This window comes from Sparassis crispa (genome assembly GCF_003851025.1).
Source record: "Sparassis crispa DNA, contig_000010F, whole genome shotgun sequence".
Classification (NCBI taxonomy): domain Eukaryota; kingdom Fungi; phylum Basidiomycota; class Agaricomycetes; order Polyporales; family Sparassidaceae; genus Sparassis; species Sparassis crispa.
In genome coordinates, this window is record NW_020939758.1 from 655,986 (window position 1) to 679,309 (window position 23,324).

Consider the following 23,324-nt stretch of genomic DNA (forward strand, 5'->3'; position numbering starts at 1 on the left):
ATGGGTGTCAAGTCACTGTGGTCTCTTTTGGATCCAGTCGGCAGACCGGTACTGTACGTATCTTCTCCGTCGCGGTAGTCCAATGTATTGACAGTGGATGCGCAGACTCGAGACGATGGAAGGGAAAGCTATGGCTATTGATTCAAGTATCTGGATATACCAATTCCAAGCAACGATGCGCGACAAGGAAGGCCGCGGATTGGTTAACGCGCATGTGCTGGGTTTCCTGCGCCGTATCTGCAAACTTTTATTCTACGGCATCCAGCCGGTGTTCGTCTTTGATGGAGGCGCACCCACTTTGAAGAGGGCGACTATTGTACGCAGTCCATTTATCCAGCATAGGCGCAGCGCTAACTCAGGCTGAACAGGCCGAGCGGAAGAAGAAAAAGAGCGGTGCTGCGATCAGCCATGCGAAGCTTGCAGAAAGGTTACTTGCTGCACAGATGAGACGGGAAGCACTCTGTCACGTTCAGGCCAAGTCGTGAGTGAAAACCTTCGCACTCAAATGGCTCATTGACAAGACGGTTTATAGCTCCGATGGCAAGGGGAAAGGCAAAGCGCCTGCAGGTCCGGTCACTCTGGATGAGAACACTGTCTACCTGGAGGATCTCGATGAAAATACTCCTAGAACTCCCCCAAAGAAAGTTCCGCAGGACGGAGGGCAGCCTTCACCTCCATCGTCCAAGAAGAAGTCCCGCTGGCAGGATCACGATCCCTACAAACTCCCAGAGGTAAATCTTGAGGACGTTATCGCCAAAGCGACTCGTTCGTCGGTTCCTGACCCACGCCTTGCGACGGAAGAAGAACTGAGCGCGTTCATCGAAGAGATGCGTCCGGAAGATTTCGATGTCACGTCTCCCGCATTCCACGAACTACCGACAGAAGTCAAGTATGAAATTGTAGGCGATTTGAGGCTCAAGTCTCGTCAGACGTCTTATAAACGTCTCCAAAACATGTTGAGGAATGCGAAGACACCTCTTGACTTCTCTAAGGAGCAAATCAAGAATTTGAAGCAGCGCAACTCTCTGACCCAGCAGCTACTCGTAACCACCGACAGTATCGGTAAGGCTCATGTCCAAATCCCCATCCGGATCGCGAGCGAACGAAATCGAGAGTACTTGCTAGTCAAGAACGAGGGGGAAGGTGGCGGTTGGGTGCTGGGCATACGCGACGAGGGTACCCAATCGAAGCCAATCGAAATCGACCAAAACCAGGAGAAGGTAGAGGAAAAAGAGGGCAGCGATGACGATGAAAATATGGAAGAAGTGGATATGTATGTCTATTCACCCTCGATTATCGTTCCCGTAGATGTATCTCACTCTTCTGAAGATCCGCGAAAAACACGCCGTATGACTTAGACCTAAGAGAACTTCGAAGGGGTCAAGCATTAACTGCTCTCGCCAAGCGATACACGCCGAAGAAGTTAGCTCCTCTTACTACAAAGATCAAGAAACCCAAGCCCAGGTCCCAACCGTTATTCGCGCCCGATGAGGATGAGGAACCGGCGGTCCAAGCGTCGGAGGACGACGGCGAGCTTTCTCTGGCCATACAGCAGTCACTAGTGTATGAGGAAGAGTCCAACCTGCGAAGAGCCCTGGAAGCATCGAGATCTGAGATGGCTAGCTCTTATGGATCAAACATTGGCGCGTCGACATCGAGCTCTACTTCAGCACTTGCTGGACCCTCCACTCCTCCGCATCATGCGTCCACGTCCCGGATAGAAGGCAGGTTATCGATGGACCTTGAATCAGATGATGACGACATGTATGCGTCTCCCACAAGACTAGAGACAGCGTTGTCCATTGGTGGCGCAGGTCCACTGAGGAGGCCACTCTCACACGCTGCACAGCCAATGGCAAATTCGCCATCTAGTCGACGGCAACCTACGTTTGGCGTTCCCACATTGCTGTTACCTCGACAGTCGCCGATCTCTGTAGCCCCGCATCCGCCACCAGCAATCACAGTATCGGACTCGGAAGACGACATGGAGGAGGTACCCGTGCCGCCCCCTTCTGCTCCCTCGTCCGTGCAAAGTGTAGCGAGATTGTCAACAGCGATTATGCAGCTGCCAAGCCCACCTCAACGTCCTCGTTCTCCGTCACCCCTTACTGCTCCCTTAGAGTCGGACTCTGACGACGATATGCAGGAAGTACTGCCTTCTGTTCCGGCGCAATCAAGATCTCAGCAGTCTGCCGATACGGCAGCGGAGTTTCGACCAACATCAACACCTGCAACGCCTCTAGCTGCTCCTGAACTAGATATTCACTCGGTGCCTCCACGATTATCAGGCCCATCTACAAATAGAGACACCGGCGAAGCCTTGGGTGTTCCTCAAGAGCGTTCGCATTCGCCTTCGCCGGCCCTCCAGTTCAAAATTAATTATCATTCAAACGAAGATGAAGGAGCCTCAGGGTCTGAGAACGAAAACGAGCGTTGGTCTCGCTCTCCATCTCCCACTACCGGGCCTTCTCAAGACAAAACTGCACCCGCAGTGTCTACAGCAGAAGGGTGGGACCCGGCGGAGGAGATGGACCCGCAGGCTGAGGAAGGCGAATTCGCACGGTTCATATCGCAGGTCAAAGGCAGAGACCTCGACACCGTGAGGCGCGAGATTGACGACGAGATCTCTGCGCTGAACCAGCAGAAGAAAGTCGCGATGCGGGATTCGGAAGACATAACACAGCAGATGATTTCGCAGATTATGGTATGTACATCCGGCATCCTACCAGCATTTGGTGAACTCTATTGACGTATGAATAGATCATGCTACGCCTCTTCGGTATCCCATACATCACAGCGCCCATGGAAGCAGAGGCACAATGTGCGGAGCTGCTTGCGCTGAACCTGGTTGACGGTATCATCACAGATGACTCTGACGTATTCCTCTTTGGAGGTATGCGAGTGTTGAAGAATATGTTTAACCAGTCCAAGACAGTGGAATGCTTCTTGTTACCGGACCTCGAGCGTGAACTTGGCTTAGACCGCGATAAACTCATACGGTTGGCTTATCTACTGGGCAGTGATTACACCGACGGCCTTCCTGGGGTTGGTCCCGTCGTTGCTATGGAGCTGCTGAAGGAGTTTCCTGGGCAGGACGGACTTCACAAATTCAAGGACTGGTGGCAGAAGATCCAGAGCGGAAGAGACAAGCCCGAGGATACGCAGTCAAAATTCCGCAAGCGTTTCGTGAGTTCTGCTCTGCAATGCTTAGAAATGTCCAGCGCTTATCTGTGGCTGTAGAAGAAGAGATTTAAAGAACTATATTTGCCGGACGACTGGCCAAACGCTGCTGTCGTGCGTGGCCTCGTTGAACTGGTAGTAGTATGGAGCTGACCTCACGCAGAGAGACGCGTACCACCATCCGACGGTAGATGAATCCGAAGAACCGTTTAAATGGGGTTTGCCCGACCTGGATGCCCTTCGCCAGTAAGCACACCAACGAATATGAATTCATGCAGTCAGTAACGAACATCCTGCAGCTTCTTTAACTCAGAGCTGGGGTGGAGTCCCACAAAAGTGGATGATCTTCTGCTACCGATCATTCACAAGATGGGCAAGCGAGGACAAGTAGATTCGAAGCTATCTTTCCTTCTAATCCTCACGTCACTCACTTCTTGCCTTCAGAGTTCTGCAATGAACAAGCAAGGAAATCTGAATAGTTTCTTTGATGTTCCTATAGGTGGTGCCCACGCGCCTAGGAAGCGGCAAGCATACGGCAGCAAGCGTCTTCAAGATGTTCTCACCGACTTCAGAAAAAAACGCGACCAAGCGGAGCGTGTTCCGGGTGCCTCCGCTGACTCAGGCGAAGAGTCGGCAGAGAAGCCAGCGAAGAAAAGGAAGACAAATGGCGCCAAGGTCAAAGGCAAGGAACGTACTGCTCGTGGTAAGACCGCTCGAGGAGGGAAAGCAAGGAAGTCCAGGAAACGGAAACAGTCGACTGCGGCAAGTGAGGAAGACCAGAATGATCAGGACGCTGTGGTGCCCGCACAGACGAACAGCCCTCCCCCGTTGTCGGTCAATCTACGACCTCGTCCTAAACCCAAACCTGCGTATAAGGAAGGGATAACTGAGCCGGCCTCGGACGATGGTGACATTGATGATAGTTGACGCCTTGTATGGAGAGCTCTCTGGTCCCTGTTCGGCCAGTGGATAGAATCATGATATTATCCTAATTGTCGTAGTTGAGCCTACCACACCAACTTGTATGCATCACTGCTATTGCACAGCATGCGCACAGACTTGGTTGAGACACCACTTCATGTCTTGGCAGGCTCCATGTAACACGCTTCATCTGGACAGTCGGTGTTCGGAAGTGGTCATAGTGGCGAGTCTTGAGGCTCCTGAAGGCGCCTCGAGCTCTATTAAGACAGCCCACGCGTCGATTCGGATTGCAGATAGTTGGCTTAAGTCCGATACAGTAAAAAGCTAATCCTCATCGGACTCATCCTCCGGGTTTGCCTGTGATTTGGAATCAGGACAGTGGAGGGCGCTCAGCTTGGATAAATAACCGACCTTGTTCTCCTCGAGCCCACCCAGCTCCTTCACCAAACCAGAATATGGATATTCACGGGGAACCGCTGGTCTGGCTGGCACGAGGTAGTTGACCACCACACCGAAAGTAACAAAGCCGAGAGTTGCAATTGTGAACTGACGGAGCGCGGTTTTGGGCGGCAGGGGTGAGACATCGGGACCCCACATCGACAGCACTTCCTCCTCCTCGTGGAGCTACGAGACACGTCAGGCCGGAAAGCTGCATATAAGGGAATTGATGCGCACTGTATCGCCAAAGTTGCGTCGCATTTGCGGGTCCTCCCACCCCTTTGGAGGGAGAAGCTGTCGCGAGATGTATGGTAGTTGCGGGTAGCCCGCGAGCTGGGGATCCTCGTCGCGCTTGACAGCCACCGGCGTTGCATACGTACGCAAACGGGGTGATAGACAAAGAGGCCGCGTTGCACCGCGAAGGGCCGCAGCCCGCGCGTTGACGATAGTTGTCTGCATGACGGTGAAGGTGTTCACCGCGGGGAGATACGATTCACTTACCAAAACCATTATTTTCTGCCAACACTTACAGTAGCCGGCAAGTAAATGGACATTTCTCGGATTTTCACAGTAGCCTTTAGACAATTGCAACCTTCACGGGTAACTACTAGGCAGCACAGCTAAATTCCTAATTTCTGGTACCATTCTGTGGAGCGTGGGGTGCGTTGCGGAGATGATCTTTTCTTGCAAGATGTAATCGAGGGAAGCTTGCCGACCTCGCCGTCGCTCTTATTACTCACAATCCCTCGTGGTATTCGGCGGTGCGCCGTACATTTTCGCTTTCTATAGCAGCCGAACAGGATTTTTCCCCACATCCATTCCATGCATACGCTCGAGGGTGCCGGAGTCAGCGTGGACGTGCAGGACCAGCTCCTCAAGGAAAGAACGCGTAAACGCAAGCCAGGAGTCATACCCTATCCAGTACAGTACTCGGAAGAACAATTGGTCTAGTGAGTCTCACTGGCAAGACTTACGACATCTAGCTGCCAGTGCTTAATGACCCACCTGTAGTGACAATTGGAACAATTTGTTCCTAACCAGTCTACGTCGAAGTCTCACGATGCACCGCTCCGACACGCCACCTTCGACGGTGCTGGATCTGGGTTGTGGGGACGGCCTGTGGATAGTCGAGGCCGCTAAGACATGGCCTGTGGGTAGTCTTCGTGCTGTGGCGCGACTGGCATTGACATAGATTTTATTGAGTAGACCAGCACTTTTGTTGGGTTCGACATGGTGCATAATCAACCAAACCTGAGCCTCAAGAGCTTGGGTTTAGAGGGTGTTGCCGAACGCGTTACTTGGGTTCACGGCAATTTGTATGTACTTCATGGATGTGCTTACAACCTTGTCTTAATAGCACATAAGGTTGGAAGAATTGCCGTTCCAATCGGAGCAATTTGACTTCGTCCGTATATGCTGTATTGGGCTTGGTGTTCCAGAGGATGAGTGGCAGTATTTATTAGAGGTAAACTACATCCTCCAATGTGTTACTTCATGGCTATGCTCATGTAGTCAAATTGCAGGAAGTTGCTCGAGTCATGGTGCCAGGTGGTGTCATTGAGGTGTGTCTCCTATGGCTATGTTATCACACTAACTAACTGAATCTGACTTGAAGATAATAGAGGAAGACCTAATATTTCCCTGCGGTCCTCCTCACAGGCGAAACGATCTACTTGACCCCAATTTTGATGTACATGCTATGCCGGGTCATGGCGGCAGTTCGTCGTCATTGAACTACTCACCGTCGCAGTCTACGAGTTCGTCAACTCAAGGACTTATTCCTCTGTCCAGTGGTCCGAGCTCTCCTCCGAGACAGCTCGATATTCCGAACAGCATGGACTTGGCGTATAGCCAGCCATCAACTCAAGACCCTGATGTATCACTTGATCCTCAAGACCATTCCAAACTGAAGCTGGCTTGGGAAGAGATGCTCCAGAGCAGATTTCTCACACCAAGGCTACTTTCGGTCCTCCCCTTCTACATGTCGTCTTGTTTTCGTAACATCCAGACGCACCCCACGCTGCACATCGCACTGCCACCGAACTCGCACCTCGAGAATGGCACGTATATAAGCCCACGTCAGCAATACGACGAATCTGCTGATATCTCCGCGCTGTTCTCGGAGCTCAAGCGGTATGCAGTTCGTTGGTCTTCGGAGTCTCGCCCGGACAATTCTTCGTTACGCTCAAAGCAATCGTCGATTGCGACGATCTCCCAGTGGGCGTCGATCCATCTTGCACGCTCTGTGCAGATGATCCGCGGGTGCAAAAGAGCCATATGGGATGAATACAGGGAGCTTAAGACGCCAAACGACAAGTCCGATTCAAGCAGTCAAGGCGAGGTCCCTTCGAAACAGGATGAATTCGAGGCAGCTTGGGCGAACTGGGAAAAGTCGGTGCTAACTTTTTTTGTTATCTTACTCAGTGGTGACGTATTATTATTCATTAGTGATATGAAGGACCGTATGGCCATGCGCAGCAAGCTGCGGGAGGCCTTTTCGTGGGACGAACCACCAGGCGAGCGCCCCGGTTGGAGAGTCTGGCGCGAGTGTGCAGGCGACTTGGAGTTGCCAGACACGGATCCGCTTCCCACACCGCCGAGTCTCTGCAGATCGTTGCGTAGTTTCGTTGGCTGGAAGCCTGAGAATGCTGCACACAGCCTCTAGTTGGACTTCCTTAGCTTGCGGACAGTCGGATGGATTGGGCTGGCCCACACACACATATTATATGCCTGTGGAGGGCGGCTAAATGTATTGTAGTGCGACCATATATACCGCAGGCTACATCGGAATTTACTTATCCTCATATAAAGGTCTTGCTGAGGTCTCGAGCCCGCTCATTGCAAAGTTGCAACTGGTGCACGCAACTCTGACTTGTCGCGCAATAAATATTGATCGGCGTGACGGGTGTGACCAGGCGCGGAGTCGCGCTCTTCGATCGCGACTGTGACGAGGATATCGGTACGTAGTGACGAAATTATGTCCAGGTAAGAATCGTGTAGTTCCGCGATGGTTGTTCTACAATTAATGATAATGTATAGGAACGTGTTGTTGCAACTCGCGCTGCCGCTGGTGGAAACCCATGGGTTCACCCGCCAAGTTTTGGCACGCTCCGTCCTATCTCTCCCGACACACGAGGAGCCACTTTCAGAGACTGCCGTGTCAGCCCTTTTTGGAAATGGATCAGATGCGCGTAGAACGCTCATAAACGCATGGTTGGATGATGCGCGCAGACAGATGAAGTCGGCGCCGTCACCAGCGCTGAAAGATGTTCTCGCCTTCCGGTTGAGGTTCAACGAACCCGTTCTGAGCCACTTGCCCGAGGTGAGTGTGGTCATTGCTCTGCTAGAGGATCCAAAAAATATAACCTTGATATTCAGGCATTTGCGCTACTGGCATCGCCGTCCACAGCTTTCCCTCCTCTAGATCCAATGCCGGCGCTAAAGCATGCGGCGAAAGTCGCGGACGAGGCGTGTTATATCTCAGGCGACACAACGGTCGGGGTATGTGTTCATGGATTCTCAGAGGTTCTGGAAGTTGAGCATTAGATTTCAGAATGCCTGGTATGCCCGGAGAGCGTCCCTTGCCGCCATCTATGCAGCAGCAGGTATGCTTCGTGCTTACCTTTGGTATCTAACTTCTAATGAAGTCTTGTGCACAACAGAACTTCACCAGCTCACTTCTCCACACACAGCGTACACCTTTTTGGACGGCTTACTTGACACGTCCTCCAAGGTTGAATCGTCTCTCGGCGAGGCCGATTTATTCGCAAGCTACATTGGGCGTAGCTGGGCAGGTATCATCAAGAGCAGAGGGATTTTTTGATGCTTCGACGATTCAAATGCGTGGTGCGTGTATTGTGTGACCATTATTGCCTCGCAGACCATCTAATTTGTACCACGGCGGGAATTACTTACAATCCTCAGAAAATTTAATAACGAGGCGGTCTAACAATCTTGACTACCAGATGCTAATAAAATGGTCCATAATGAAATCAACCGTTAGTTCGTGCGTGTATCCAGCAATCGCATCGGGAAGGTAGTCCCAGAAATCGCAGTCCTCATCACATCCTCTCGTGTTGAATGTTTTAATCGTCTCCCAATGCTCCGGATACCAGCCGCCCATCTCCCAATCAATGATCCCTGAAACGCGCACTTCGTCGCCTTCCTCCACAATCATGATATTCCGCGGATGAAAATCCCCATGAGTGAGTACAATACGGTGGTCGTCGCGGAGCAGCGAACGAAACCACTTCAGGACCATCGCGGAAACGTTAGGTAGAGGACGAGAAACGAGGAAATCACTGAACTCGGATTCTGTGAACAGTGTGTGAGGCGACGGTCGCATTGATATGCGAGTGTCGACGCATAGGTGGCGAGGAGATACTGATCCAAGAGGCGTCCCGGGAGGGAACTCAATGCGGCGCAACTCTACCAACATCTCGTTGAGCTGATTAGATATGCTGATTTTCTGATCCTGGGAGAGAAACGACCAGCGCTCTTCCAGCGGAGCACCTGGAATAACAGTCATGAACATATATGAGATTTTGCCGATCTTCATGAAACCTAACGGCTTCGGGATAGGTATGCCAGGTGCGTGGGATGAAATGAAATCGAGGAGCACAGGCTCATCACGTTCCAACTGTCCGACTTTCACGAGAATCCCGTCGCACAGCTGGATGACCGCACGGGCTGTGTTCTCCCAGATGGTTCTTCCGCAATTCAGAATCTGAGGAAAGGATGGAAAAGATGGCGGAGACGTCGTTGAGTAGCTGGAAACTCCGAGCAGAGAGCATATCTGAGCAGAAAAAGGCCAGAGGACAGTAGTAGGGTCGGACGCGCGTGCAAATGCCAGCCTGGCGGAGCTAGGGCGCTCAGTAGGACTAGCTAGCGCCCGAGAATGCACCACAACTTGACCTGTGGCGAACGTCAGACAATGCAGATCATCAGTATGGTGATTTAACGTCATGCAATCACCTTCCAGTTTTCTTCTCTCTGCTCTACTCTCGGCAACTTTCCTCACACGGGAATAATTCTGTGACAGTTTATGCAGAGTAATCCCAAGATCTGCACGAGAATCCACTCGCAACGCTTCCGTTATACGACGCAGCACGTCGTCGTTAGCTTCGACGAAGGGATCTTCTGCCAGATCTGCCATCGCATGCGCACACGTGAAGCAGTAATAGATGGGGTAAGAATCGAAAGTTACGGTGAAGAAAAGTCACCAAATATCCGCTCGTAGTTACCTATAGTATAGGAAGAAGAGAATGATGCGGCACAGCTAGCTGAGATGCTCTTGAGCACTACTAACTTGAGTCTCGACGACCGACATTCACTTGCAACTTAAGCGCCGGAAGGATGAGATCGCTTCCCAATTTGGATGATGAAGTCGCGTGACGTCCTATTTAGATCTCGATTTTCGAGCGAGACCTGTACGATCTCATCGCGGCATCGCACTCCCCACTGATACCGCACTTCTTCAAACATGTCCGAGGCCGCAAAACCCGCCGCAAAACCCGCAGAGGAGCCGTCGACTGCCCAAGCTGATTTCACAAAGTACAAGGTATCTATCTCGTCGAAGTTTTAAGTACTGAATCAATTAGCAAAAAATTAACCCCTTGTTCTGTTTTTCAGACCGCGGCGGACATTGTACACAATGTCATGAAGAAACTTGTGGAGCTGAGTGTGGAGGGCGCGAAAGTGCTTGACCTCTGCGTAGAAGGTGACAAGCTCATTGAACAAGGAACTGGCGCCGTGTACAACAAGTCGGCCAAGGGCGTGAAAGTTAGCAAGGGTATGTCCAATCCAACCCATCTTCCCCCTCTGTGCGAATATACTTAGATCGTTTGTGCGAGTGCAGGCCTTGCGTTTCCTACCTCCGTATCCGTAAACAATGCCGTGGCTCATTTCTCACCGCTTGCATCTGATCCTCTGTCGGAGCAAACGCTCGCCCAGAACGATGTCGTCAAGCTCCACGTTGGGGCGCACATCGATGGTTTCGCCGCGGTCAGCGCAGAGACCCTTGTAGTAGGCGCGACGGAGCAAGATCCTGTTACTGGTAGGCGCGCAGATGTCCTGAAAGCAGCCTGGAGCGCGGCGGAGATCGCGATGCGGCTCGTGAAAGTTGGAAATAAGAACTGGACTATCACTGACACCGTCAATAAGGTGACCGCGGCGTGGGGCTGCAAAGCGGTCGAAGGTTTGCACCATCGTTAGACGTACGTCGACGCCTTGATCGATGTACACCTAGGGATGCTGTCGTGCCAGCAGATGCAAAATGTAATTGATGGGAAGAAGCGCATCATTCTTAATCCGGTATGCTGAGTGTCGTAAATCTGGGTGCCTTTATTCTGACCAGTCTCTACCAGTCTGAAGCACAGAAGAAGGAATTCGAGACAGCAACATTTGCAGAAAACGAAGTGTACGGCATCGACATTCTCATTTCTTCCGGAGAGGACGGCAAGGTATGTAGGCTATGCCCCTTATGAATTACGCTCATTCTGAAACAGGCCCGCCTCGAAGAGTCGCGAACGACGATCTACCAGAAGGACTCAAACGTCACATATCAACTCAAGATGAAGACATCGCGTGCTGTATTCTCTGAGGTGCAAAAGAAGGCGGGAGCTTTCCCCTTCAACGTCCGCTCTCTAGAAGACGAGAAGCGAGCTCGGTTGGGCCTGCAGGAGGCTGTTCAACACGGTCTGGTCAAGCCTTACGAGGTCGTGTAAGTGATTTGTCTTTTTATGATCTTTGACGGGCGTTCATATCTTTCGTCAGCTTCACACCTGCGAACACATTCGTCGCTGGCTTCCACTTCACGATCGCGCTTCTACCTGCCGGTCCTGCGATGATCTCTCATCCTCCGGTCTGGTATAAGCCTGAGTTAGTGAAGACAGAGAAGGAGCTGCAGGATGAGGAGTTGAAGGAGCTCTTGACCAAACCATTGCGCGAGGACAAGAAGAGCAGGAAGAAAAAGGCTAAGGCGGAGGAGAGTGAGACCGCAGAGGGTGCATGAGAAAAGTCAGAGAAGAAACGATTGGAAACCATCTGAACATCATGATAGATGCAGAGTTGTATTACCACCACTCCTGATGATGCTGTTGAATGCACAACGGTCTACTTCGAGGACCCGCGTTCTGCATCCTCTCCAAACTCCCCTATCGTGTGTATGACCAGATCGACGTTCTCCAGAAAGGCGTTCACGACGAGCCGCGACAGGCGCACCGTCAGAGTCACAAATTCGCTGTTTTTATGTGTCACTGCACTTTGCTATAATCTGAGTGGAGATGGATGCGCACACGATCAAGATATTGTTTTCGACTGTCAACACGCGCTTCACCGCTTGTGGCTGCAGTTCCTTGTCGACCTCGATAACTTGCTTTGCGATTGACGCATGTTTCTCAGACGCGAACGGTATTCGCATCGTACTTGCAGCAATCATCCGTCGTGTCAAACATTGCGCAAGTTCACAAAAGCGAAAACCTCACATTGTATGCCAATCTGATGATGCCGACATGGTGGTTGGGAGTCAAGGTCTTCAACGCCATCCCCCGGCCTATCGTTCAGGATCGCAATATCCTTGATAGACACCGCGACAGCAAGTGAGTTATTCGTGAAGTGCCTCCTTATTTGTTATGACGGTGCCTTACGATACCTCCAGCTGTGCGGCGCTGTCTAGCTCAAATTGAGTTCCCTTGAAATATATGCGGACAATCTTTTGTGTCGCCACAGCTACTTGTTGGTTACATGGTGTACCATGGAATGCAATTGGCACTGCAATGAATACCGTATCACCAACATACAGCTCAGACTACACCGCGTTACTTCATGTTTGACCGCGGATAACTGTCTTGGCAGTCCCCTTTCATTTATTCTCTTTGTCTGAAGCATGCACTGGGTGCACCTCTCCCTCCTGCTCATGGCCAAATGGATCTTGACGGAGAGTTCATGCTTATTGACCATGCATATGATGGTATGTGCACCAGATTGTTGTCAGTTTTAAATTTACTACTGCACCACTAGCGATTTTCCACGAGGGATAAATTATGTTCTAGTCAAATTACGATTTGACGCAAGCATCGGGTTCTACGTACGTACTACGTACAGCAAGTAGGATATGAGATAGAGATCCTCCGATTAATTGTGGATTTAGTAGATCGACGATCGTATGACTGAATAAACGACCGCTTTACCGACCCATCCGTCCATCAGGTGCGCCGTCCCAACGCAAGTGCCGGAAGGTATATCCGTGACTTCCGGGTTCGGGCTCGACAACAGCAGGACACCACTTGCACTCGGAAGTGGAGACCGCCTTGCAGCGAATCTGCTTAGGCCGCTTGAGGCGCGACCTTGGTCTTGGGTGAATCCCATTCACCGAACACCCAGTCGTCGTCCGGTTCATTGCCCTGAAGTGCCTTCTTTTTCCACGTATCGTAGGCGGGCAAGAACTTCTTGCGTTTCATTATCGACTGTGCCCTGCTGCGACTGTGCGTTTTGGGCACCTCCTTCGCGGTGAGCCGTTCGACGCGGTTGACCATGTCCCACACCTCCCCGCTGCCCACCGTGCTCTCCTCCTGCCACAGGTTGCGCTCGCCGACCTCCCTCCGGATCATCTCCGCGAGGCTGCGCGTCCGGTTGTCCATCTCGACGCCGTTGACGCGCATCTCCTCGAGTGCGTCGCACACGCCCCGCAGGTCGCGGAAGCACCGCCAACGGGTCTCGATCAGCTCGTTGTACGCAGGGGTGGTGCACCCAAAGACGAACGACGGGATCGACAGGTGGCGCGCATGGTCGAAGATGGACAACGCGAGGTGGGGGTCTGCGTAGCGCTCGCGGAACGTGCGCATGAGGAGCGAGAGGAGGTGCGGGTACGACTGCGGCTGGAGCTGCACGAGCCCGGCCGGGGCGTGCGCCGGGTCCTCCATCGCGCGGCGCGCGTTCTCCTCGTACCGCCGCGACTCGCCGAACACCTCGCGCATCGCCCACTCGAGCAGCTGCTGGTCGGTGTCGCAGAGCTCCATCTCCTCCTTCTTGCGGTCGAGCTCCTCGTCCGCCTCCGTCGTCCACTTCTGTCGCCGCGACTGCCGCCGCAGCTGCCCAAAGAGGTCGCCCAGCTGCAGCCGCGGCGTGCGCCCGCGCCCGATCGCGGCGGAGAGCGAGCGCGGGTGCCCGTCCGCCGCCTTCAGGTGCTGTTGCTCCTCGACCGCGGAGAAGATCATGTTGAACATCTCGTCGAACGCGGTGATCTCGCGTGCGGTCATCGTCTGCCGGCGGGGGGCGCGAGACAGCGTGTTTTTGGCCAGCGGCTGCGGTCCGCGGACGGAGGGGACTACGGGGGGCGAGTCGTCGATATTCTCAAATACGTGGTCCCACGGCGATTGCATGGGAGAGAATATGGATTCCTTGTCGCTGTACAAGCGGTGAGCCATGCCGAGGGCAAGTGGGGGCAAGCTTACTCAGATGGGGACCCAGTCGTGTTACTGGTAGAATACACACGGCTTTGACAGAGACTGCGACGACATGGCTCGAGGTGCGACGTCTTGCGATGTGCAGCAGGGAGGACGTTTGTGACAGGATGTTCATGACGGGACCATCGAGGCTGGTGCTTCGACGATTCACCAAGCTTCTTTGGTGCGAGAGTCTCACTGATGGTATACGCCCATGTTCCTGATCATCCAATGTTTCGTGAAGACCAACTAGCATGAAGGGTAGGTACCTCACACTGACCTGCAGTCTGAGAGAACGCGCGGGACGAAACCTTTTTGAGAGTAACACCGCCCAGCATTTCCACAGGACAGAGAAACCAATGAAATCAGCACGGGGACCGGTGATGGGGTCAGGACAGTATATCTAGTTGCACTTAAGCTCACTGGACGACTCGCCGAGAGTGTGTTGAATCTCTCCGCAAACGTTTCGGGCGCTTGCAGGAACTGGGAGTCACGTGCCAATGCCGGTCCGCGTACGACACTCGGACGGAAATCGCGGTGATGGGTGTAAGGCACTCGCGGCCAGTAAAACAAATATTGTGAGGACAGTATACACAGAACTAAACAGTACAGAAGGTCTAATGACAAGAAACTAACAGCGTCGCCCATCTATGCGTCACCCCTCTATGCGTCACCCCATGTAGACTCCCCGCGCGGTGTGGCACACGCCGAGCAAGCAAGGTGTCCCGGAGCGTTGGACCTACAAACAAATGTTAAGTGAGGACAGAGGGCCGACTCCAATGGGACGCGAGACTCACAGAGTGCATACTTGACACGACCACTCCGTCTCCCCCTCTCTTCGCACGGCACGCCCATCGGGCCCGCGTTCACCTAGCGCACTCGCGCGCGTACCGGGCTGGACAGAGGATGCACCGCCGCCCAGCCTCCTGGGCGGAGCGGGTGCAAGCCCAATGACCTCCTTTTTCCTGAAAACCACCTCGTCCTGCACCATCGCGCCATACGACACCTTCTGCTTCTTCTTCGATCTGGCGGTGTCAGCGGGCTGGGACTCTGGAAGCAGCCAATCCTCCAGCTCGCGCTGTGACGGTGATGTCGCACGCGCCTTGTTCTTCCCCTTGGGCGACGCGGACTTCGACGTGGTAGCTTTCGTCGCGCTGGTAGTCGCAGCAGTGCCGGAACGCGGTAGGGACTGCACGTCGCATGAAAATCCGTCCGACTCATCGGTGCCGCCCATTGTCAGCTGCGGGAACACGAAGTCTGCGGAGAAGTCCGTCTGCGTGAGCCGCAGTCCCTCGAGCTCGCCCTGCTCCATCTCGCCCATCGCACGCCTGCGGTCCTGGTCTGTCTCATTGATCTCCACATCGTCCAACTCGCCGTCAGAGTCGGCATCCGAGTCGTTTTGGGATGGCGGCTGGCTGGAGGAGCTTGCTGAAGATAGCATGAATATCACGCGGGGAGGCACGAAATAGGACCATACCTTGATTCTGCAACGCCTGCAGACGACGCTCTGCCGCCAGCGCCCTTTCCTGCCTCGCGCGCTTGCTGACGCACATAATCAGTCAACCTGTACTTTGGAAATCAACAGTACTCACCTTCCCGCCTTCTTCCTGAACCCTGCTCCGGCTTTCTTCCCCTTCTCGTCCTCCACGTCCTCGTTCAGCGCGCGTCCAGAACCCTTGAACGCGTCCCGCGCGGTCACGCGTGTCCCCGCCTTGCGCTTCTTGGCCGTTTGTGCGCCGGTCTTGGCGCCCGCACCGCGTCGGCGACGGAGGGACGTAGGACGCGTGCGTTTCTGGGCGCCGCCGCACTGCGCGACAGTGAGACATGTGAACATAGGCGCGAGAGAGCGGAGTGCTATACGTACCATGTATTCCGGCATGTCGCTCGCGTCGAGAGATTGGCCGCCCACCCTGGAGGAGTCGGCGAGTCGGGTGCCGGACGACCAATAGCCTGACATCATTTCAGTGAAATTCGCAAAGTAATGAGGTGGAGAAATACCGTCGCCGTAGTATCCTTTGCTCTGTAGCGCTCTCACTTCGTTGCGGAGCTTTGTCCATAAAGCTTGGAAGGCCGAGCCGTGGTTCATGTGCTACGTGTAGCTTGTGGGCATGTATAAAATTATAGACGATAGTGTGAATAATACCTGTATATGAGCTAGCTGCGGCATGAAAGCTCGGAGAAATTCACGTAGGATAAGTGGAATGACGGACCTCATGGCAGAGAGTGCTCATCAGCCAGGAGACCGGAAGGAACGCGCCACTTGCGCCTCGCAGGACGAGCTCTACGTCACAGAACGCGAATTACAGAATAAATTGAAGGTGCACAGTATGCTTACGCACCGACCACCTCGCCATTGTTCCAGTTCCTCCCCGCGAAGACTATGTTATGTTCATACTGGAACTCGGTCAGAGCAAGCACACGCGACGCTGCTGAGCCACGCACCTCCTCGAGGCTGTTCACGACGAACCCGTGCCCCTTCATGACCGGTCGGAGCTGTGCGGCGAGAGCGCGAAGGAGCTGGCGCGCGTCCTCCTGGTGGGCCGATTCCGGCATGGGGAGCGCGGAGATGAAGTTGACATGCGGATTGGGGTTCGTCTCGCGTTCATTGAGGCGAACGTGCACCATCTGTGTCTAGGCTGGAGGAGTGGGGACGGGGTAGTGGTGGAGATGAGATAGCAGCTCGCTTAGATCAGACGCGTTCGGCGGGCCAGCACCATCGTATCTTCACCCCGACCCTCAAGTTTCTTCAAGTTCTGCGTCGATTTGCAAGCGATCCCAAGGGAACCGAAAGTGAGGAACTGCCTGTATGTGGTTAGCATGGTGTTTAACTCGATTATCGTCACGAAGCTGAATCGGTCTGGATCATTTCCCCAACTACTTCAGCCCGCTCGTATTCGAGGTTCCGTGCGTTTTCCAAGAGTCAACTCCACAGGAGAACAGTGTACGTGCTCGCGAGTCGAGGAGTGTGTTTGACTGACACGGTCGGGTGTCGCTGCATACCAGCTTTTGACGCACTCTGACGGACATCCATCCACCGCTTGCACACCCTCCTCGAGCTCGATGACCAGCACACCCAGCACACCTCCCGCCACTGCCGCCATGCCACGCCCTGCCACCCCTGCACCGACTGCCTCTACCTCACCTCCTGCGATTAAGAAACCCAAGATGAAGATAGCCGTCCTCACCTCAGGCGGGGACAGTGCCGGGATGAACGCCGTAGTCCGCGCCGTCGTAAAGACTGCCATCATCAAGTACGCGCCCTCTCTTCTTCTTTTCTGTGCACTCTCGCTCACACATTCACAGAGGGTGTGAAGCGTGGATCGTTCGCGAAGGCTACGAGGGACTAGTCCGGGGGAACTCTCAGGAGATCCAGAAGCCCGCAGCGACCCCAGCATCGGAGAAGGGGACTCCCGCCCCGGAGGAGCGGCGGGCCAGTGACGCCAGTTTTGTGCATAATCTGCGTTTCGGCGACGGCGAGCTCCTGAGGGACGGCACGGGCGACCACCCCGGCGGGAGGTCGCTTCGCGGGCGGTACATCGTGCGCGTTGGCTGGGATGACGTGCGGGGCTGGTTTGCCCAGGTATGTACCGACTGTGTCGAAATTGGCTGGCGACTCATGAACTCTGCAGGGTGGTACGCTCATCGGGACTGCACGATCCACGGCGTTCCGTACACCTGAAGGACGCCTGACTGCCGCGCATAATTTGATTAAAGAAGGAATCGACGCGCTGGTAGTGTGCGGCGGAGACGGGTCGCTGAGCGGTGCGGACGTATTCAGGTCGGAGTGGCCGAAGCTCGTCGTCGAACTCCTCACCCAAGGTATGCCCCACCCGTCTCGCAGTCGCGGCGATAAATTTCCGCTGACTCTATCCGCAGAGAAGATCACGCAGGAGCAAGCGATGCTCCACGCGCACTTAAAGGTCGTTGGGCTGGTCGGGTCGATCGACAACGACATGTCGCTGACGGACATGACGATCGGCGCGCCGACAGCGCTGCACCGGATCTGCGAGAGCATCGACAACATCAACTCCACCGCGGTCTCGCACTCGCGCGCGTTCGTGCTCGAGGTCATGGGTCGCAACTGTGGCTGGCTCGCACTCATGGCCGGCGTCAGGTGCGCGTTCACCGTTGAGTGAATGCATTATGATAAGTAGAATTCACCTCTGTAGCTGTGGTGCGGACTTTATCTTCATACCGGAACACCCGCCAACGGAGAATCCCTGGGAGGACGAGATGTGCAGTGAGATCCAGAGTGTGCGTCTCGTAATAATTTTCGTCTTTTGCACGCGCTCACACACCTGTAGCACCGAGACATAGGCAAGCGCAAGACGATCGTGATCGTCGCGGAGGGCGCGCTGGACTCGAACCTGAACCCGATCCACGCGAACTACGTCAAGGACGTCCTGAGCGAGCGGCTCGGGCTCGACACGCGTGTCACGACTCTCGGGCACACGCAGCGCGGCGGTGCGCCCTGTGCGATAGACCGCATCATGGTGTGTCCTTTCCCTCTACGCTTGCATGCACCGTACATCGATCTTATTACCCGTAGCCGACCCTGCAAGGCGTCGAGGCCGTGGAGGCCCTGCTGGAGGCTACCCCTGACACCCCGTCTTATATGATCGGCATGAGGGAGAACAAGATTACTCGCGTGCCACTCATGGAAGCCGTCGCGATGGTGCGTTGGCGTTCATTTCCATTCCCGCGTCGCTGCCGCGATGTGCTGAGGATCTGTGATGCGGTTTAGACTCGCTCGGTGTCGACGGCGATTGCAGAGAAGGACTTCGCGAAGGCGATGTCGCTCCGCGACCCCGAGTTCAGCGAGACGCTCGAGGGGTTCTATGCGACCTCGATTCTGGAGAAGGAGCCACGGCTGCCACACCATTTGGTGAGTCGTGCGTTCCTGCGTGCGGGCGTCGCTCACCCGTGTTTTTCAGCGGATGCGTGTCGCGATCATGCAGTAAGCACACTAATAATTTTGTCGAAAGCCTGCTCAGACTCCCTTAGCATTGGTGCCCCCGCGGGAGGAATGAACGCAGCGACGCGCGCTGCGGTGCGGTACTGCATCCGACAGGGCCATAAGCCATTCGCTGTCCACAACGGGTTCACGGGCCTGCTGGACGACAACGTGCACACACTCTCGTGGCTGGGTGTGGACAACTGGATAACGCATGGGGGCTCTGAGCTGGGCACGAATCGCCACCTGCCCGACATCGACCTGGGCGCGGTCGCGGCCAAGTTTCAGCAGTTCAACTTCCATGCGCTGCTCATGATCGGCGGGTTCGAGGCGTTCAGCTCGCTGCTGATCTTGGAGGGTGCGCGGAAGCACTACCCTGCGTTCCATATCCCGATGGTGCACCTTCCCGCGACGATCTCGAACAATGTGCCGCTCACGGAGTTCAGCCTCGGCAGCGACACGAGCCTGAACGCGCTCGTGAACGCATGCGACGCGATCAAGCAGAGCGCGTCGGCGAGCAGGAACCGCGTGTTTGTCGTGGAGACGCAGGGCGGGAAGTGCGGGTACATCGCGACGTTGGGCGCGCTCGCTGTGAGTGGTGCTCTGACGTCTACGAGCTTACGGGCGCTCAGATTTGCTCCAGACGGGCGCGTGCATCGTCTACACTCCGGAACGCGGTATCAATTTGGACATGCTGCGTCATGACGTCAAATTCCTGAAGAAGCGGTATGCTCTCGATGCGAAGGGCAAGGCGGAAGGCCGGCTGGTGCTCAGGTTCGTGTTTCCCACATACGAAAGATCGTCGGTGGCTTTAAAGGTATACCTGCCAGAAATGAAGTGGCATCGGACGTGTACACGACGGACTTTATCACGAGGATGCTCAAGGAGGAGGGCGGGTCGCTGTTCGACTCGCGTTCGGCATCGCTCGGGCATACGTTACAGGGCGGAATTCCGTCACCGACGGACCGTGCACGGGCGGTGCGGCTCTCGCTCAAGTGCATGGCGTTCATCGAGCAGTACCACAAAGAGCTGCTGAAGCAGCCGGTGAAGACGCGACAGGCGCCGCCGGAGTCGGCGGCGGTGATCACGGTCCAAGGCTCTACGGTGAAGTGGATGCCAGTGGAAGAGATGGTCGAGCATGCGGACATGAAGAACAGGCGGGGGAAGACTGCGTTCTGGGACGAGCTCACCGACTTGGTGGAAGCGCTGGTGGCTCGGCCGCAGTTGCTGGCGAAATAAACGCCGATCCCGGAAAGGAAAGATGCCCTAGACTGTAATGCTCTGTAATGCAATAATTAGCCGTCGTTATCGGACTTTGAAGCACACTAGAGTCATTTGTAATGGTTGCTACGTCGGGGATTGAAACGGTGGAGGGGCGGGGCGGCAGCGGCGAACGGGGCTTGACACGAACGCGGTGATCGTGACTTGAGGCCACCGTACTCTGATTCTATCGCCTCGCGTCTTGCGTTCTGCTCATCATGCCCGCGTCGACGAGACAATCTACGACCGTCAAGATAGTTATTCCTCGCCCACAACTCCCTCTCGACCATATCAATCCCAACCTCAAATCCGGTTCGTCTCCATCTCTCTCTCCTCATCGCTCACCCCTCACCGCTACTCCAGTCGATCTATCAAGGCCGCCACAGGTCAAGTTCCAGGAGATCATCCGCGAAGGTCATGCTACCGTCGTGCGTCATCATCTCTCTATATCTGCGTGCACCCGATCTCACTCTCCATCAGGTTGGTCGGATTAAAATACCGACCGTACGTTCCCCCGCCCGCCTCGAAACAACTGCACTGACACCCCGCATCTACAGCCCAATGGCCACGCGTTCATCCTCCGCAGGCTAGATACCGGCGCCATCAGCCAGACCACCATGTTCCGCGCCGCATTCCCTACCGCGTCGGAGGACGCCGAGCGCGTCGAGTCCGCCTGGGTCAAGACCAGCTACGACATCGCGGGCGCGAACAGGTCCGGCAAGGCGCGCTTCGCAGGCACATGGGTCAACCCCGACGTCGCCCTCGCCCTCGCCGACGCCTACTCCCTCGGCCCCGTCATCCCCGCGCTCGCCCAGGCCACCCCTGAACCCGACGCGAGCTATCGCCGCTCCTCCAAGACCCAGCAGTCCGTCCCGAGCTCGCCCTCCGTCGCGCCGAAGCTGCCCACCCCGCCCCAGAGCGTCGCCACCCCGAACCCCGCGAAGCGCCGCCGCGAGTCGTCGCCCTCGCAGGCGACGCCCGCGGCCCCGCCGACACCCGCATCCGCGCGCACGACCGTCTCCCCGGGCCCGCGCCGGTCTGCGCGCCTGAAGAGCCCACCGCCTCCGCACATGCCCACGCTTGTCTCGGCTGCGATCCCGAAGACGCCCAAGAGCGTGAAGGCCGCGCGCGTGGGGGTGCTCACCCCAGCAGGTTCGGACGAAACGATGGTGGAGGACGAGTCGATCGAGGTGACGAAGGTGGCAGTGCCGAACATGCTCGAAGACATCCGGGAGCAGCGTGAGCTTATTGCTCGGCTCAAGGCAGAGCGGGAGGCGGAGCAGCAGGCGATGGAGGAGAAAGAAAAGGAGAAGGGGGAGGAGAAAGAGAAGGAGATCATGGTAGTCTCGACGTCCGATGAGGGGGAGGTGGAGATGGGAGACGCGCAAGGGGAGCGTGTGGGGGTGAAGCGAACGAGGGAGGATGAGGAGAAGCCATTGGCATTCAATTTCCCGGAGGGGACACCGCAAAAGGTCGAGCGCGCCATCGCTACTAACCGGAGAGTCAGGCTGCTGTCGGATCTGCCACCGCAGCGCAAGTCTCTCGCATGGGGTGCACTGGCTTTTGCTGCGGGCTTGGGCGCAATGTGCGTTTTTCGTTCAGTGGTCTTATTGCACTCATTTGATACTAATCGATGCAATCTATCCAGGTCACTCTTGCCGAATCTACAGCAACTTCTCTTCTGATGTTATGAGGATCTTTCCTGTGGAGAGAACATGATTGATGGCCTTGTCACGTCTTGTCGTTAACGGAGGTCAAATTGAATGTCCATTCCGGTTCCTTACTTGAACCCTGTTGATCTCCTTGTATTTTTCTCCTCTTATTACGACGGTTGTTTCTTCCTTACCAACATTTACTGTTAATGGCTGTTATATATCGCTATCTCCTCTCCTCCTGTGCGCTTCACGTTGATTAGTACCTGTGTCCAAAATATATGTAACTTTTTTCCGGGATTGGAGCTGCTTTGCATGATGGCGGTCGAGTCACTCAGTCGTGCCGACGATGATGAATACAACAATGTGATAAGATGCTGTACATGCAGGTATAGTAGATGTTTTCGCTCGATACATGTTCCAAGATCGCCGATTCTTCACTTCCAGCACCTGCGCTGCAGTCGTCAGTTCGATCAACAGATCGATGCGAAGCCACTCACAGGATCGCATAGTTCTCGTGCACGACCACTTCACCGCCCCCGAACGCGACGTTGCAGGCGTGCTGGTGAGGGCACGACGCTCCGATCAGCGGGCGAAGCGTCCAGAGGACAAGTAAGACAGCGCACAAGATGCTCCCCCGTCTTCCCGGGGACCTTCATGCCACGGATGTCCGCCAGGGCGTGGTACAGCTTCCCGCTCTCCTCATACCCGCCCTCGATGGGGCGTCGGCCGGGGGGTATCAGGCCGCGGGAGGTGGGGACCCACTCCATCGTCGCGGGGTCGAACGGGAGGAGGTCGTAGCGGCCGTGGTGCTCGCGCTCGGCGCCGCCGTAGGGCACGCGGCACGGCGGCGAGAGGTGCGGCCCGACCTTGCACGGGTGGACGGCGTTCGGGAGGAGCGCGCTGCCGAGGTAGATCGGCGAGCGGCCGTCGGCGTCGTGCGCCACCGGCGGGCCGAGCTGTGCGGGCGGCGGGAGCGCGGACTCGGTGCTGAGCGCGAGCCGGAAGCCCGAGGACGGCGGCGCCTGGTGCGGCGTGTACGGCGGCGGCGAGTAGGGCGCGCTGCCACCGCCGGGAACCCCGGGAACGCCGCGGGAGGCGGGCTCGGGGAATTCAGGGATCTGGCTCTGGTAAGGCTGGGGGAACGAGGGCTCCATGGGTGCTGGAAGGTGTGGTCAGAGCTAGGTGATGGTGGATAAGATTCAAGAGAACAGATATCTCTTATATCGATATCATCGCTGTGCGATGCTGTACGACGCGCCGAGTCGCACGTGAACGCGCTGAGGTGCATGCTCGGACTATGCCTCGGCCAAGGCATTTCGTCTCTGCACCACGATCCGGGAACCAAAGGCGTAATCGAACGACAGAACTGTGTTACAGAGCTCGAACGATACAAAAATCATGGATACAACGTACACAATATCCCAATGTCGCCGACAGCACTGTACCGCGATGCGAACGCAGATCTTAGGGTAC

At 55.3% G+C, this 23,324-nt stretch overlaps 12 protein-coding genes across 12 annotated transcripts; 6 read left to right on the forward strand and 6 right to left on the reverse strand.

Annotated features, from left to right (window-relative positions):
* Positions 1-4,107, forward strand: SCP_1202110 (DNA repair protein; the record flags this gene model as incomplete). The annotated part of the gene is made up of 10 exons (XM_027763097.1): positions 1-53; positions 106-316; positions 369-481; positions 533-1,273; positions 1,330-2,704; positions 2,761-3,186; positions 3,241-3,294; positions 3,344-3,426; positions 3,480-3,567; positions 3,625-4,107. The coding sequence occupies 10 exons, from the start codon at positions 1-3 to the stop codon at positions 4,105-4,107; spliced, it is 3,627 nt and encodes a 1,208-aa protein (XP_027618898.1).
* A 318-nt stretch (positions 4,108-4,425) lies between these two features.
* Positions 4,426-4,998, reverse strand: SCP_1202120 (predicted protein; the record flags this gene model as incomplete). The annotated part of the gene is made up of 3 exons (XM_027763098.1): positions 4,426-4,458; positions 4,513-4,725; positions 4,777-4,998. The coding sequence occupies 3 exons, from the start codon at positions 4,996-4,998 to the stop codon at positions 4,426-4,428; spliced, it is 468 nt and encodes a 155-aa protein (XP_027618899.1).
* Positions 4,999-5,361: 363 nt separating this feature from the next.
* On the forward strand, positions 5,362-7,204 carry SCP_1202130 (hypothetical protein; the record flags this gene model as incomplete). The annotated part of the gene is made up of 7 exons (XM_027763099.1): positions 5,362-5,489; positions 5,551-5,689; positions 5,746-5,855; positions 5,905-6,004; positions 6,063-6,101; positions 6,155-6,930; positions 6,988-7,204. 7 exons carry the CDS (start codon positions 5,362-5,364, stop codon positions 7,202-7,204), a joined length of 1,509 nt encoding a protein of 502 aa, XP_027618900.1.
* Positions 7,205-7,516: 312 nt separating this feature from the next.
* On the forward strand, positions 7,517-8,362 carry SCP_1202140 (Ubiquinone biosynthesis protein coq9, mitochondrial; the record flags this gene model as incomplete). The annotated part of the gene is made up of 5 exons (XM_027763100.1): positions 7,517-7,524; positions 7,579-7,861; positions 7,918-8,040; positions 8,093-8,144; positions 8,202-8,362. The coding sequence occupies 5 exons, from the start codon at positions 7,517-7,519 to the stop codon at positions 8,360-8,362; spliced, it is 627 nt and encodes a 208-aa protein (XP_027618901.1).
* Positions 8,363-8,497: 135 nt separating this feature from the next.
* On the reverse strand, positions 8,498-9,694 carry SCP_1202150 (hypothetical protein; the record flags this gene model as incomplete). The annotated part of the gene is made up of 2 exons (XM_027763101.1): positions 8,498-9,453; positions 9,514-9,694. 2 exons carry the CDS (start codon positions 9,692-9,694, stop codon positions 8,498-8,500), a joined length of 1,137 nt encoding a protein of 378 aa, XP_027618902.1.
* A 327-nt stretch (positions 9,695-10,021) lies between these two features.
* Positions 10,022-11,551, forward strand: SCP_1202160 (Curved DNA-binding protein; the record flags this gene model as incomplete). The annotated part of the gene is made up of 7 exons (XM_027763102.1): positions 10,022-10,099; positions 10,171-10,330; positions 10,397-10,735; positions 10,787-10,851; positions 10,905-11,000; positions 11,046-11,260; positions 11,314-11,551. 7 exons carry the CDS (start codon positions 10,022-10,024, stop codon positions 11,549-11,551), a joined length of 1,191 nt encoding a protein of 396 aa, XP_027618903.1.
* Positions 11,552-11,652: 101 nt separating this feature from the next.
* Positions 11,653-12,052, reverse strand: SCP_1202170 (EKC/KEOPS complex subunit; the record flags this gene model as incomplete). Its single annotated transcript, XM_027763103.1, has 3 exons — positions 11,653-11,779; positions 11,835-11,963; positions 12,024-12,052. 3 exons carry the CDS (start codon positions 12,050-12,052, stop codon positions 11,653-11,655), a joined length of 285 nt encoding a protein of 94 aa, XP_027618904.1.
* An 811-nt stretch (positions 12,053-12,863) lies between these two features.
* On the reverse strand, positions 12,864-14,320 carry SCP_1202180 (predicted protein; the record flags this gene model as incomplete). The annotated part of the gene is made up of 3 exons (XM_027763104.1): positions 12,864-13,944; positions 13,992-14,202; positions 14,263-14,320. The coding sequence occupies 3 exons, from the start codon at positions 14,318-14,320 to the stop codon at positions 12,864-12,866; spliced, it is 1,350 nt and encodes a 449-aa protein (XP_027618905.1).
* A 325-nt stretch (positions 14,321-14,645) lies between these two features.
* SCP_1202190 (DNA-dependent metalloprotease WSS1 homolog) lies at positions 14,646-16,607 on the reverse strand (the record flags this gene model as incomplete). The annotated part of the gene is made up of 10 exons (XM_027763105.1): positions 14,646-14,721; positions 14,780-15,410; positions 15,460-15,524; positions 15,575-15,789; positions 15,847-15,932; positions 15,981-16,071; positions 16,126-16,140; positions 16,193-16,263; positions 16,322-16,376; positions 16,425-16,607. The coding sequence occupies 10 exons, from the start codon at positions 16,605-16,607 to the stop codon at positions 14,646-14,648; spliced, it is 1,488 nt and encodes a 495-aa protein (XP_027618906.1).
* A 181-nt stretch (positions 16,608-16,788) lies between these two features.
* On the forward strand, positions 16,789-20,175 carry SCP_1202200 (ATP-dependent 6-phosphofructokinase; the record flags this gene model as incomplete). The annotated part of the gene is made up of 14 exons (XM_027763106.1): positions 16,789-16,793; positions 16,866-16,923; positions 16,986-17,233; positions 17,286-17,562; positions 17,612-17,801; positions 17,859-18,096; positions 18,152-18,236; positions 18,287-18,475; positions 18,532-18,657; positions 18,727-18,867; positions 18,917-18,939; positions 18,987-19,527; positions 19,580-19,710; positions 19,767-20,175. 14 exons carry the CDS (start codon positions 16,789-16,791, stop codon positions 20,173-20,175), a joined length of 2,661 nt encoding a protein of 886 aa, XP_027618907.1.
* A 239-nt stretch (positions 20,176-20,414) lies between these two features.
* On the forward strand, positions 20,415-21,881 carry SCP_1202210 (predicted protein; the record flags this gene model as incomplete). The annotated part of the gene is made up of 5 exons (XM_027763107.1): positions 20,415-20,508; positions 20,560-20,624; positions 20,677-20,700; positions 20,754-21,781; positions 21,845-21,881. The coding sequence occupies 5 exons, from the start codon at positions 20,415-20,417 to the stop codon at positions 21,879-21,881; spliced, it is 1,248 nt and encodes a 415-aa protein (XP_027618908.1).
* Positions 21,882-22,285: 404 nt separating this feature from the next.
* On the reverse strand, positions 22,286-23,005 carry SCP_1202220 (hypothetical protein; the record flags this gene model as incomplete). The annotated part of the gene is made up of 3 exons (XM_027763108.1): positions 22,286-22,298; positions 22,349-22,410; positions 22,475-23,005. 3 exons carry the CDS (start codon positions 23,003-23,005, stop codon positions 22,286-22,288), a joined length of 606 nt encoding a protein of 201 aa, XP_027618909.1.
* Positions 23,006-23,324: the final 319 nt, after the last annotated feature.